Source organism: Ascaphus truei, chromosome 14, assembly GCF_040206685.1.
Source record: "Ascaphus truei isolate aAscTru1 chromosome 14, aAscTru1.hap1, whole genome shotgun sequence".
NCBI classification, from domain to species: Eukaryota; Metazoa; Chordata; class Amphibia; order Anura; family Ascaphidae; genus Ascaphus; species Ascaphus truei.
The window spans coordinates 36278585-36294072 of record NC_134496.1 but is presented as its reverse complement, the minus strand read 5'-3'; the positions used below and the strand labels follow the sequence as shown (position 1 = coordinate 36294072).

Genomic DNA, 15488 nt, shown 5'->3' with positions numbered 1-15488 from the left:
ACTCTGTATTTAATACATTTTGGTCAAATAGTATGCACTATTGTGGCTTTTTTCTTTTTCATGCTAACACCATTAACCTATTGAGGGATATCCTGAGAATTAGTACATACATCCATCACAAGGGCTCCAGTCAGAGAGAGAAGAATCTCTGACATGCTTATTTAAACAAGAAGTTTTGTGAGTGCAACTACCTATGGCTATATGATTGAAAGTTTATAGTATCAAAACTGCACTATATTTAACTTTATCTTTTTATTCACATATATCACTGAGCTACTTTGCGCTCCTCCTCTCCCAGAAGAAAAGATGCCATGGTATGTAATAAATGCAGAATTCATTCAAATAATTACGTATTCTTTCTCACCAAGAATAATGTTCGGAATGCTGCAATTAGTCAAATAATATGAGTCTGAACTCACCGTCAGAGAGATTACAAGTTACTTTTCGGATCTCTGAGGCAGAAAGAGATAGAGACCCATATTTACCAAGTGATGATATTCTACAAGGCCCGTTGCAGTGCTGGGAAACACCTTAGGGTCCATTCTCTTGCCACAATGTGTCCTTTTAGATAGCACTGCTTAGCAAACATGGGACAACATAGGAGGCGAAAAAAAGAAGGAACATAAAATGTTCCTGTAGATACCACCGGTCTTATCACAAAAAGGGGTTTGGCAAAGATCATGAGAATGTTTAAAGTTAAAAAAAACTAATGTAAAAATTGTTATTACCAACTGATTGTTTTTTAAAGTTGCTAGTCAGCCACATGTAACTCATTAAACATGTTCCTTGGGAGTGACTCATTTTTTCATCAAAGTCAAAAGGATATCGAACGTGATCTCAAATCTGGTATTCAACATCTAGATATAGTCCCACTTCGGCCAAGAACAATGGAACTCTTCTAAAAATTGCCCTTTCCCAATGTCCACAATTTGACAATGTTGCGGCTATGTGTTCCAACCATCTTTATTATGCACATTGCCTCATTTGTACCATGCCGTCTTCTACCATAAGACACCTTCTGGCACTAGAAGAGACCTTGCTGTCAGTTGACTTGAATGGGTGTGTAATGTGTCTTCCAGGGCCGAAAGGTGTCTAATTCCAAAACACTTCTCAGTAAATATGACCCAGTATGGGTACAGTTGTGTTCATATAATGTCTTCTCGTGACAAAATTTCCCTTACCATGGTGTCCCACTAATTAAATAGACTTGGCAGCCACATCCATCCAACAAACCACAACTGTAAGAGGAAGAGCATTATTCTGCCAGCTGTCTTACCGCCGGTTTCACTAGTACTTTTCTTGTTCAGAATCTTCAGGAGGTCTTTGGTTATTTTCCTCAGCTGGTGTCGGGCTTCATCTCGCTCTTTGCCAACCCCATACAGGAGAATCATTCGCTGATTACACTCGTGAGTTGAAGATTCCTCCTGAAAATGAAACCATCATCATTTGAATTGATCAGGAACTTGGATACCACAGAGGTTTTATTACTGGAGAGAAGTGAAGAGGAGGGCACTGCGTTCTGGCAAATGACTATTTATTTAGCCAAAGAAATCCAACATGTTGGGTGCAACAGGCAACCTTCATCAAGGTGACACCGCGTGCCCTCCTCTTCACTTCTTCCTGTATGGTATTCTATGGGGCCGTCCAGGCCCTCTTGAGCAGGAGCACAGCAATTTTTTGTTACTTTATTTTCGAACTTGGTATGCCAATGGTTACCAGGTGTCCAGTATTTAACTGGACTGTCCTGTATTTGGACATTCCATCAAGTAAAAAATTAGAGGCAATACTGGACATGTATATGTCTGGTATTACCTCTCTGGACATAATGGCCTGCCCGGCATAGGGGGCAGCAGGATTTCCCCGAGCAGGGAGAGAGCAAGGCTGTTGCTATGGGGCTGGGCAGCCTCCTCCATCATGATTGGCTGCTGCTGGGTAATGCAGGAGGTGTCAGGAGTCTGAGGGTGGGGCCAAGGATAGAAGGAAACAGCATGTAGTGGAGAGAGAGAGGTGTGTGTGTCTCGAGCGTGTGTGTGTGTTACTTGCACCTTTCACCATTGTGTCCAGAATTTTTGGAGAAGCCACCTGGCAAACCTAGGTATGCCTGGGGAACTCTGCTTTATTACTGGAGACACATATACTCATAACACCCTTTAACTAATATGAGAGTTTTTCACAAATCTATTTATTTATATAAAAGCTTTCAAGGTCTTGCTAGGATATTTATCTGAAACTAGCGTGTAAGCGTGGATACAATACAGTAAATCTGCAGAAGAAACTCGTGAGTTCGTGAAATCCCATGTACTCTTAAACGCAAACTTAAGTGTTAATTCATTGACTAATTTGCTGCGAGACGGGCCTTCAACTCATTGTGATAACTTACAATCTGTTTCACAGAATCTGTAATGTATGTATAAATGTATATCTTCATTTATATAGCGCTTCACAGCAGTAATACACGTGACATCATATTATAACATAATGGGAATAAGCACATCAAACATAAAAGTAACATTAGGAAAAAGGAGATCCTGCCCCGAAGAGCTTACAATCTGAGTGGTAAGCGGGGAGAATGTACAGAGACAGTAGAAAGGTAATCATGGTAAACATATTAAAAGTAAAGGTGTTACATGGCTGAGTGCATTCACTCCACTGCAATTATACATTATGTTATTAGCTGACTATTATACATCAATTATACATTATGTTATTAGCTGACTAGAGATGGATGAATTATTTGCCCGGATTTGAATACGCCACAAAAATCACGTTTGGAGAAATCTGCCTTAGTATATAAAGTTTTTTTTTGTTTTAATTTGTCAATTTGAATATTTGAGAATTTCTGGGGAAAAAAAAATTATTTGCTACAATATAGTTCCACCAAAAAAAAGATATTACAACAAAAAATAGGGGTGAACATAGAACGCAAAGAGGAAAAAACATGCTCGGCTGTTCTGTGATAGGAGGGGGGCTATCGGGAATAGTACTGCAGTGTATATCAAAAACCAGGAAACATTCCGATAAGAAGCACTCAAAGAGTTACCTCCTAATTTAAAACATAACGTTTAATGAATTGATAAGGCATATCTAAAAAATATATATTTTTTTTATTTTTCTATTTATGGCTTATCAATTTATTTACATTTAATTAACAATTCATTCAAAGTTATGTTTTAAAGGAGTAATCAAAGCAGTTTTTTCATTTATTTTTTAACAGATGATTGAAGCTGGGTGTCTCCAGAGCTGGACCCCATTAAGTTCAGCTCCGGGGACACACTGGTTCCGGCGATAATTACCTCCACAGGGGGTGCCAGTAAATGCTCCTGCTGAGTTCGCTGGACTTTAAAATGGAAAGCTCCTGCATCATGCTGGCCAATAGGAAGTTGCACTGGATGACGTCACGGCTTCCTATTGGCCCAGCATGTACGTGAGCTTTGAAACACTGCCATAACATGAACCCGAGTAGCCGAGCAGAGCGGCTACTGGAACCTACTACGGAGGGGTGTACGGTATGTCTGGAAGCAGGGGTTCCCCGGAGCTGAAATTAATGGGGTTCAGCCCCAGAGATCCCTTGCTTCCATCCTGTGCAACAACAAAAAAGTAAAATAAAATGCTTGAATTTACGCTTTAAATTAGGAGGTAACTGGGTACATTTATTAGAATCTTTTTTCCCCTGTATATATATATATATATATATATATATATATATATATATATATATATATATATATATATATATATATATATATATATATATATTCAATACGATACCGTTCCGAAGTCTGGTAATCAAGAGACAGCACTCAAGTTCATCAATACAAGTGTATTAGTGACAAGGGTTATACATCAAAAAAAACAATGTTTTGGTTCTCCAAAACGGAACATTCCTCACGGGGATACAAGGGGAGAGTGACAAAAACACCACACACATATACATCCAATAGTGCCTGCCAATTAACCAATCAGCACAAACCAATTAAAAAGCTTAAAAAAAACACGAAAATTACGTCATCTGCTTGATGCCTTACATAACAATCAACCTTGTTGTTGACGTCACGCATGGTCCTGGATCATCGGTTGCTATGTGGAAAGTGTCTACTGTATGTCAACGTCTAGTGCGGTCAGGGACAACCTGCTGCGCACGTCTGTCGCGCACGCACACCCCGTTAGCATCTCCCGGTCGTCATGGTAACCCGCCGGCATACTCTGAAGCCTGCCCCCATTGTTAGAGACACGGAGAGGCAAACTGACGCTGGCAAACGGCAGACTAAGGCTTGAATCTGAAGCTGTCAGATGTCTGAACCTCTAACATCCTCCTAGCACGGTCTGGCTAATAAACCTCAGTGTGTGAGTGTGTGAGTGTGTGGGGGAGTGATGTGGACTGTACTATGGGGAAGATGCACTAGATGCGCAAACTGACGGGGAACAATACTGCACAAGGGGTACATCTCTTTTATATGCCACAAGCCACCATCCACCACCCTTGAAGGCTGGGCTCCCGTACTCGCAGTTGTTACGGGTACGTATTACCTGTGACCCAAAAATGGTGGAGGGGGCACTACTGGAGATGACAGCAAGACAAGGGACAAGACCTCTATACCTGGATAAAGAGAGTGCCATAGAGCACAAGGATGCTGACCCAGGAGATCCCTACAACAACAACAGAAACAGATAAGACTTTATTTTTGGCTAACACGGTACAGATACCTCTACATACATACATACATACATACATACATAGTGGTAACCAGCTTGGCTACCCACCCAGTTAGAAAGGGCTGGAGTAAAGGTTTAGTTATTCTCCAAATTGGAGTAGGCCTTTACTTGTTTGTTTTTGTATGTTTTGCCTTGTTACAGAACAGGTGCAATAAAGCCAGGATTTCATTTCACCCTAATCGGTCTCCATTAAATGTACCTCTGCACACATCTCTTACAAGGACCAATTGTAAATGTTGAAAAAGCAGTGACCGGACCCAGGGTCTTTAGGGAGTAATTCCATACACTCCAAAGTGGCCGTCTGGCTTTTTCCAGCCTGAAAACCCTCAATAATTAGACCCTTAGTCTTCATATTTATTGTATTAATCTATTCCAGGGGTGGCCAACTTCAGTCCTTAAAGGCTATCAGCAGGTCAGGTTTTCAGGATATCCCTGCTTCAGTACAGGTGGTTCAGTCAATAACTGAGTCACTGATTGAGCCACCTGTGCTGAAGCAGGGATATCCTGAAAACCTGACCAGTTGGTAGCCCTTGAAGACAGGAGTTGCCCACCCCTGCCTTAACTGGACATCTGCTGACATCTGCCCTTGCGAGACTGGACAATTGTGCCCACCCCTGCTCTATACATCACAATAGCGCAGATTACACAAGATGTGCAAAGTGTTCAATTGCATAAAGCCAGTCAATATATATTTCTTTATGAACGTATCAATAAAATGGATTTCCTCAGAAAAAAAATCAATGCTGTAATTAGTCAAATAATATGAGTCTGAACTCACCATCAGAGAGATTACAAGGTACTTTTCTGATCTCTGAGACAGAAAGAGATAAAGACCCATATTTACCAAGCTATTCTACAAGGCCCGTTCCAGTGCTGGTCAACACCTTGGGGTCCATTCTCTTGCCACAATGTGTCCTTTTAGATAGCACTGCTTAGTAAACATGGAACAACATAGTAGGCGAAAAAAGAAGAAAAATTAAATGTTCTTGTAGATACCACCAGTCTTATAACAAAAAGGGGTTTGGCAATGATCACACCAAAAAAAACATGCAAAGCGTTTGGTTACCATGAGAACATTTAAAGTTAAAACACTAATGTAAAAATTATTAGCAAATGATATACTAGTCAGCCACAACTCATTTACCATGTCCCTTGGGACTGTCTCTTTTTCTTTCAAAGTCAAAAGGATATAGCACGTGATCTCTAATCTGGCAGTCAAAATCTAGATATAGTCTCACTTCGCCCAAGAAAAATGGAACTCTTCTAAAAATTGCCTTTTTCCAATGTCGCGACTATGCGTTTCAACCATCTTTAACCATCAAACCTTAAAGCAGCAGAGCATGGTGGCACTTTAAAAAAAGAAAAATAGGTTTCAGGCAATGGGTCTCTGGAGCTGAACCACGTTTTTTTCACCAGGAACACTGGACACAAGCATATCAGCTACCACCTTACCTGTTCCGCTAACAATGGCTTTATAATTCCTTTGCAAAGGTAACACTGTACCTGGGGTCTTGGGACTGGCAGACAGTCTTACCACCACAATACATTGAATGAAGATTGTAAAAATTCACCAAATGAAAGGTCTATATTTTATTTGGCTGCAGAAAAGGTCCAACGGTCTTCCAATGAGCCACTGATTGAGCCACCTGTGCTGTAGCAGCGACATCCTAAAAACCTGACCTGTTGGTGGCCCTTGAGGACTAGTGGTGGCCACCCTTGCTATAAACTATGTCACTGTCCTTCATTCAGTTTTACTTCTAGGCAGTGGTACCACCTTAAATGTCACATGTTCACTGTAGTCCCCGACAAATTGCCTTTTCAAAAAAAAAAACTTACACTTTTGTGTGTCCAATGTTTAATTAAATCAATCTAAAACATGAAGACTGTAAAAACTTCAAGGTTACCAGTGCGTAAGCCTTGCTTTGCACTTAAAGTGGTTACGAGCAGTGCATGTTGAGCTTCAGTTTCTCAATGCTGCTGGCTTTTGAATGTGGAACATGATCTATCATAATGAACAAGCTCAAAGAGATGCAGCTTTCTGCCAGCAGTCCCTCTAACCAATTTATTTGCGTATAATGCGCTTAACTATTGAGAAATCTATTTTCCCAAAGGCATAATGGCATGAAACCAACTATTTTGTTTTTAAAGAAGGCCAATTAGTTAAAAGGCTACCAAACTGCTGCATAATTACTAAATGACTCAATATGCTCAGATGATGGGAAAAATATAAATGATTATTTACTTAGATTAATGGGTGTTTCTATACAAACACAGAAAACTGGCTTCTGGTCCCCTATTGAACAGTCTCTAGATTTGTAAATCTATTACTTGAACAGCTGTGAATCTCGGCCAGCAGTGAGAAACATGAACCTGTTTGATGGGATTCCTGAATAATAAGCCTATTGTTATATGTAATACTGTGTCAAAACCATTGAAGGTAATATATTATAAGGCAGGGGTGCTCAACTTCAGTCCTCAAAAACCCCAAATAGGCCAGGTTTTTTTCAGGATATCCCTGCTTCAGCACAGGTGGCTCAATCATATGCTCAGTAGAAGACAGCCTCCTGTGCTGAAGCAGGGACTGATTGAGCCACCTGTGCTAAAGCAGGGATATCCTGAAAACCTGACCTGTTGAGGGGGGAGGGGGGATGCTTGAGGACTGGAGTTGAGCGCCCGTATTATAAGGGGAAAAAATCTGGAGATGGCACTCAACATTTTCTTAAAGCTAGATCCAGGGTGCTCAAGGGAACAGGGAGGACACTTATCACTCCAAGTAATAACAAGGCAAAAAAGGAGGAGGGGGGGGGGGGCTTCCCAGCACTCACTGACCATACAAAGGTATCAAAAAGCTAGGAATATATCCAAATAGAAATATTTAATCATGAAAGTACAAGAACAAAACATAGGAACAGTGTCATACACGTGGGCAGCAAACTGACAATAACAGTGATCAATACTCTGGTAGGTGCAAGGGGAAAACACAGGGGAGGGAAAGACAAGGGAACACCACAAGGGGGAGGGGGAAGGAAAAAAGGAAAATATGAGGGTGTATCGTGTACTTGGGACACAGGGTATAGGAAAGTACCTTTGGTCCTCCTTAGTTTAGGGAACGGGCCTGAGGAAGGGGTCATTACCCCAAAACGTTGCCCCCCATATTTCCCTTTTCACTTTAATAACTGCAGCTATTTGTATTACAAAAAAATGAAGCTAATATTTGATATAAATAATTAAAAATAAATTGGAGGGGGGGGGGGGGGAACAGGGTAATGTTTAGCCACAGAAAGATAATGGATATAGCTCATACAACATAATTGGTTGATTTTGTTCAAATTTTTGATCATGAAAATTCATTCTGAAATATTTGCAAATTTGTATTTTCTATTCTATTTAAACATTTGAATTTGGACACTTTTGCCCATCTCTATTTATAAGTGTGAAAGCTTTGCTTTCTTTGCCATGTCAGCAGAGACTCCAAAAAGGGAGGGGGATTTTTATTTAATTTATTTATAAAATGTTTTACAAGGAAGTAATACATTGAGAGTTACTTCTCTTTTTCAAGTACTGTATGTCCTGGACACAGAGTTATGGTGACAATACATGGTTACGTTAAATGATCAGAGGTTATACATTGAATTTACAGACATTTCATGGACAGTTAGAGGTAATATTATTATGGGCGTATGTGACAGTTACAGACAAAATTAAAATGAGAGACAGCTGAAGTCTTAGAATTACTTATACTAAAGGCGGCTTAGAGAGTCTTTGATAGGTACAGCCGTTCCAGACGTGAGTGCACGGTAAGAGAAGGAGGAGCGGCCAGATTTCTTGTTGAACCTTGTGACCGTGAACAGTCTTTTGGAGTTCTATCTCAGGGAATAAGTGCTGCGTGTGATAGGGGCGAGGAGCTTGGTCAGTTAGGCGGGTATCTTGCCCACAAAGTATTTGAAGGCAAGACAGGAAAAATGTACTTTGCGCCTGGACTCAATGGATAGCAAATCTGGAGCATTTCGCAGTGATGTGTGTTTGTAGTTACATTGGAGGACAAAGCAGCATGTTGAGTTGTAGAGAGTGTCTAGTTTGCGAAGGTGAGTTTGGGCTGCTGTGTCATATACTATGTCCACATAGTCTAAAATTGCCATTGGCATCTGCCGGGCAATGCGCTTCTGACCAGCGGACTTAGGAAGGATTTCTTCCTATAAAGTATAGCTAGTTAGGCATAGGTTTTGGATGACAGGAGTATCAATGTGCAACCCAAATGTTAAATGGGAGTCAAGTCAAATTCCCAGGTACTTAAAACTTGCGACAGTGGATATAATGGTGTTAGAGTTGGTTCTGATCTGTAGCTCTGTAGTTGGAAGATTAAGAAATTAAGCCTTCACCCCAAATACCATCTTTACAGTTTTGTCTCAATTTAAAAACCTTTTTAGTTTGGGAAATCCAGTATTGAAGTCATGAAAAATTAGGTTGAAATATGTGTCCAAGGTCAGTGAGTGTAGGGCTGTGTGCAGGATTGTCAGGGTTGCTTACTAGTATACAGCTGAAATGAAAGGTGTAGGTTTCTACTAAGATATAGTACTCAATACGTGCTTTATTATAACAAAGTAATGAAACATAATGCTGAAACTATATGTCAGGACTCTTCCGCGAGTTATCCACAGGGGCTGGATCAGAAAACATTAAAGAGTAGTAGGACCGCAAGATTATTGCTCTCGTCATTTTAGATACAGTTGAAGACTTGAAAATGATTGTTTCAACAGTTTTCAAGCATTTATAACATGTATACCAAATACTTTAACTTTAAAGCGAGATTGATGGAAGACATCACTTAGATGCCTCAGCAACTAGTATGAAATTAGCAGAAGCATAGAGTCCAAGGGCCAGTAGATACTTTCGGAGTCGGCATTTGGCACGCGACTGCCATTTAAGGAGTCCCGCTATATGCCATTGTTGAACACTTTTTCTATTTTAGTGCTGAAGGTAGTACAAAAAGACAATGTATACAATAGCTACAGTTACTTAACTTACTCTTGAAATACAGTAGATACTGAAGGGGTAAAGTAGATGTTACTGCAGAAATGTGATTAACAGTTCTTTTGGAACACCAGATCATCAATAGTCATGGTTAGGGGATTATGGATGTGGGGATCATGGATGTGGGGATTATGGATGCCTTACGGTAGAGTCCTCCCATCAATAAGTGACCAAAACACAGTGCGTGCAATTTGACTCCCACCAATAATGTGCTACCACTGCCCAGAAGTCATCTGCCACAACCGTAAAACTAACTAATGGCATACTCTATATACGATAGAAATCATCAGTTGAAGTCATATGCACAGCTTCACAGTCAATGAATTACCCATTTCAAAACAAAGCTCTAAATCAACAAGTTACCTGTAAATAAAACAAACCATTAAAATTCAACATACATTTTAGCTCCCGCCTGCTTTGTTCATACACTATTTGGAACATAGCTGCCTAACACATATTGAATGTGTTGTTGTACCATGTATGTAAGTAAGGCTGGTGATAAAGACTTGCCTTCTATTTTTTTTCTCTCGTTAGCTGGAGAATAAAAGCAGAAGTATTTATGTCTGTATCTGGAATAGAAACAGTCAGAGCACATTATTTTACCTCTGCTGGATACATTTGTGTAGCTTGACTGCAAAGAAAGACGCCATTAAACGCTGTCTTTTTTATTCAATCCTGAAGAATTGGATTTTCCAGAAAATCAGCACCACGCACCATTACTTTATGACCCTCTGGATGCAAAGAAAAAATAACACTATCTCCATGACCAAAATCTTCAGTCTGTTACAAACAAGAAAAGCATCAAGGATTCTGCAATGGAATATTCAGGTAATAATGTTCATCTTTTTGTATTACTGCGTTATTTGAGTCTCCAAAAGCCATTCAAATCATGCACAGCATCCTTACCCCAAGAGAAAAATAACACAGAGCTTAGCGAGCCACTCCAATGGCACACTGTAATATGAATGTTTAAAAGGATTGTACATGTAGGGGGAGATTCAAATAATGTGCATGGTTGTTTAGATTCTCAGATGTTATGAGTTGTGACCCAACCTTTTGTTTTAAGCTCGATCGCGGTTACTTGCGGATGTGTGTTGTACAAAACCCACACTACATGCTGTGTCCGATTGGTGTTCGCTCTTGTGCAGTGGCAGACGTAACATCTTGTGGACAAAAATATTATTAATACCCTAAACCCATCTTCAATACATTACAATATATCAAAAAAATATTATTGGTACCAGCTGCATTTAATGCCGAACTATGTAGCAGGTCGTACCCGTTTATATTCAATATGTCAGGCTCCCCAAATGATTCTGCTTTAGAAATCAAACATGTACTACTGTATTAAACCAGCATTGATTATTGCGTTGGTCACTTTGTAGTAATTGCTGTAAATCATTTGATTATTAAGCTTTTTGGCTTCTTCAATCCCATTTTAAAATGAGCGCAAGCATTAAGTTACAACTACAGGACTATAAAACTTGGACTGCTTAGTTTTGTCAGTGTTTGCTCTTTCTATCCGGTTCTGTTTTGTTTTTTAAAGCTTCTTCTGTAAAACGTCATAACCTCACTATGCTGCGCCCCGCTAGCGCTGAGCATGCTGAGCACGCAGTGCTTGCCGAGTTTAGTTTCTGCAATTTAAATTGTCCCACGCACGCTCTCCCAAGCTTGGCACTTGGGGGAGACAATAAAAGAGAGTTTGAAGCGCGCTCAACAAGCCGTCAATGCCCCCCCCACCTCCCCGCGCGCGCTTGCACAATACACAGGACACCCGGCGCTCCTGCTTGGAGAGCTGGTGACGTCACCGCTCTCAAGCATGAGCGCGGCCAGCGCCAGCGGGGCCGCAGCCTAAGTCATTTTACATCTATATTATTGAAACATATCTAAGAAGCAAGATCATTTCGGAACATTTTCATCATGTGTAAATGCCTCGTCTGCGACTTGGGCAGTAGTTACACAGCTTACATATTATAATATCTCATTCTGCGCAACATTCTTTTGCCCTTTTACTCACACCCAATAATCTGCCATATTTGGCGTATATGTAACATGCAGCATCAAATGAAACAAACTATATTACCTTGACTTTGCGCCCAACAATTGTGCTGCACCTACTGTAATAACACACATTCTTCTGCGCTGATGTATAAAACTTAGGGTGCATTCAAACTTCGTTACAAAGATTGCCCTTTCATTATTATTTTCAAATGACCACCCAATTTGTGGTAGCAAAAAGTTTATTTTTCTTTTCTTTAGGATTTGGAGATATCAGAGAGCAAATGAACATTCTGCAGAACCTCACCAACCACACAGGCAATGGCAGCACATGTTCTAGAGATAATCGGGTCAACCAAGTTCTCTTCCCCGTGCTATACACCGTCCTGTTCATTGTTGGGATATTCACGAATAGCCTGGCCATTCGAGTATTTTTCCAGATATCAAATAAATCTAACTTCATTATTTTCCTGAAAAACTCCGTTATTTGTGACTCTCTAATGATTATGACATTTCCATTCAAGATTCTAAGCGATGCCAGACTTGGGCTGTGGCCACTGAAGGGATTTGCATGTCAAGTTACGTCTGTGATATTCTATTTCACAATGTACATCAGCATTGTGTTCCTCGGCCTCATAACTATTGATCGCTATCAGAAAACGGTCAGACCATTTAAGAACGCTCATTCGACAAACCTGCAATCAGCAAAGATCTTGTCAGCCATAATATGGATAGTTATGTTTTCCCTGTCACTACCCAACATGATTCTGACCAATAAGACGCCTACTTCTAAAAATGTGAAGAAATGTGCTTTGCTAAAGTCTGAGTTTGGGTTGGTTTGGCATGAAATTGTGAACTTCATATGCCAATTCATCTTCTGGGTCATTTTTGTAGTGATAATTGTATGCTACCTGCTTATAACCAGAACACTCTACCAGTCGTACAAAAGAACTAGAAAAGAAAGCAAAGAGTCTCGAAAAAATGTGAATATAAAAGTGTTTATAGTAATTGCTGTATTCTTCATTTGTTTTGTCCCATTCCACTTTGCCCGGATTCCATACACACTAAGCCAAACACGAGATGTTTTTAAATGCTCTGCCATGAATACTCTTTTCTACGTTAAGGAGACCACCTTGTTGTTATCGTCTCTGAATGCTTGTCTGGATCCTTTCATCTACTTTTTCCTATGCAGATCATTTAGGAACTCACTTGTGACCATGTGGAAAAAAAAGCATGCCTGTATACCCTCGTACATCAGACCAAGAAAAAGGAAGCGATACAACATTCGGAACGAGGAAACAGGAATTTAGTAGTCAAACTATATTTTTTGAAGTTATGTTACTCTAAACTGGTCACATTTTAAAGGGCATTCCATAGTATCTCCTTTTTATCGTGTTAGTATTACAGTATTCCCAATAAAGCAGCCAAGAAGCTCAGTCTCAGATACACTTCCTATGAATTATTATTTGTAGGAATCCTAAAAAAAATCCCAACTCTGTATTGTCTGCGGTGCATTATCTTTAAGGATTGGTCTCTACATTATTAGAAATATTGTAATGTTGTTCCCAGTTATACACACCACCCTTCCCCGGGCAGTATTAGTAAAACTACTGTATATATTCCATGACATTTCCTACGGTGGCATTATATCAAGTTATCACTTATAGCGATTTCAGTTTCAAAATGAATGTGTTAATGAAAAAAAAATGTGTTTCAATGAAAAAGTACTGACTCAAACAAGTTAAACTCCACTGAAGTCTGTTGTCGCACTTACGTGAGTGTCTGCTTTTAGATATGTATTTATGATAGCATAGAATTCCTGAGATGTATCAAGACTGGGGGGCCTATTCTCGCAGCTCTGAAGTGGGACAAACCACTTCTAAAGAGCCCTTTCCAATCAGGTTGGCATGTGTTGCTATTCTGTAAGCCCTTCTCGCCTGTCTAATCCGCAGCTAAAAGGCTTTCTTAGAAGCGATTTCCCTCTGAATCCGTCAATCCGATCGGTTTGTCAAAGAAGCCTCCTTTTTTTTTTTTTTTTTTTACAAAAACGGCAATTCTCCCAGCTCGGGTATGGAAACATTCTAAAAACTCGCACTGTTTCCCGCCACCTCAAGGGCTGAGAGAGCAAAACACGTAAGTCACACTGGTGATGGAGTTAGCTCCAGCTCAGGTCATTCCGCTTCTATAGCAATTACAATCCGGGCGTTGTGGCTCTTAAACCGTGCAGCCTGCCATTTCTTATAGAAGCGGTTTAGAAGATGTGATTTGCAATAGAAATTAGGGTTTTTTCTCTCACATTTCATTCCACTACTTCAGAACATGCCAAACCATATGGTTTGGCACCGACAACTTCGGAGCTACGAGAATAGGCCCCTAAATGCCTTCGTGTCCCTGCCATGTAGCTCGATTGCGACAGACACTGTCCCCGGCACCTCAGACATTTGCTTCTTTGTCCGCGATGCTGGGGACAGCGAGTCTTGCTACATCTGTAGTTAAGAGTTGAAAAAGTCATATAAGTGCAGGAGAAAATTAGTGTACAGGTAGTCCTCGTTTTTCCGACCCAATGCGTCCCGCAAACCCGCGTCGGAGACGAGACAGTCGGAAAACGGGACCCATGTTAACAGGCGGCCGTTTCCGGCGGATGTGCGAAAACCGTGGTGGATACTGAGATTTTAGACTGCATTATGCGCTGTCGGAAAACGCATTTCACGTAAATGGAAATGTCGTAAAGCGAGGACTACCTGTATTTTGGAAATAGTTCATCTATTAGATTTTGTTTTACAGGTAGTACATTTTAATGCACCTCTATAGATTTACCGTGTGTACTGTATATTGTTTTTGAAGTCTGTTGTAAAAAATGTAAAAATGGACCAACTGCGTGGGAGACACGGCTCAGATCTGCTTTTTATTTGGTGTTCCTATATGTATTTAAAATAAAGTCTGGATCAGCAGCCAAAAAGTAAATCAAAGAAAATGAAGGGCTTAAGTTTCCCTTTTGATCTCACCAAGTTTCTTCTTTAATGTATCAAAAAAAGCAGCAATACAGAAAAAAATCAGCACAAACAGGAAGAGGAAACTTTCTGAGTGCTGATCCAGTATGGTTTTTGTATAGTTGTATGCATCTGGCGGTGTAGATGCCGGCTCATAGCAACTCCATCTGAATTATAGTAGACAGGGTGAGTGCTAGTTCATTATATTAATTTATGTTCCTATAGGTATTGTCAGAATGGCGTTTATGAAGTTCTGGGGGGGGGAATCCCTTCTTTACTCCCATCAATGTTGTCAGTTCACATACTGTGATTTACTGTACAGTATTTACAAATTACATCCGGTTTGTTCCCCAAAGTCCTACACCCCATCTTGTTGTATGTTGATGAAAAACAACTACAGAGCAATAAAGAATAGGATCTTTTGTGGAACACAGTTTACAACTAATGTTTTATTTTATCTATGCTTTCCAGTTTCATTTTATATAAATCACTCCTGTGGAAATGGCAATATTCCTGTAAAGTTGATTTTGACCACACCACCAGTGACTGAACCTTTGGAGGTACATTAGTTAAATGATAATGTGGGGCTTTTTCATAAAGCTGCCATTGCTGTACCATGCCCAAAAGGTGAAGTGAATGTAACCGCGACTGCTACATGTATCACAGCTTTATGATTAAAGCTACTTTCCTCTTTTTGTATGTACAATTTTATACAATGTATAATTCTACAGTTTTACCTAAGCTGGCAATCGTTTG

At 40.1% G+C, this 15488-nt stretch overlaps 2 protein-coding genes across 7 annotated transcripts in view; one reads left to right on the top strand and one right to left on the bottom strand.

Moving 5' to 3' along the window:
• The window catches only part of P2RY12 (purinergic receptor P2Y12), a 32200-nt gene extending 19010 nt beyond the window's left edge, over positions 1 to 13190 (top strand). Inside the window, exons 2-3 of one of the 2 annotated variants that reach the window (XM_075570451.1) lie at positions 10426 to 10572; positions 12004 to 13190. In XM_075570451.1, the coding sequence (XP_075426566.1) occupies positions 10560 to 10572; positions 12004 to 13052 (1062 nt within the window). In that variant the 5' untranslated portion in view covers positions 10426 to 10559 and the 3' untranslated portion in view covers positions 13053 to 13190. Of the gene's footprint in view, positions 1 to 10229; positions 10573 to 12003 lie in introns of those variants that run through there. The other variant, XM_075570450.1, reaches the window with a different exon arrangement.
• The window catches only part of MED12L (mediator complex subunit 12L), a 280612-nt gene that overhangs the window by 82418 nt on the left and 182706 nt on the right, over positions 1 to 15488 (bottom strand). For all 5 annotated transcript variants that reach the window (XM_075570445.1, XM_075570448.1, XM_075570447.1 and 2 more), the window contains one exon: positions 1277 to 1424. In XM_075570445.1, coding sequence (XP_075426560.1) covers positions 1277 to 1424 — 148 coding nt within the window. The remainder of the gene's footprint in view (positions 1 to 1276; positions 1425 to 15488) is intronic.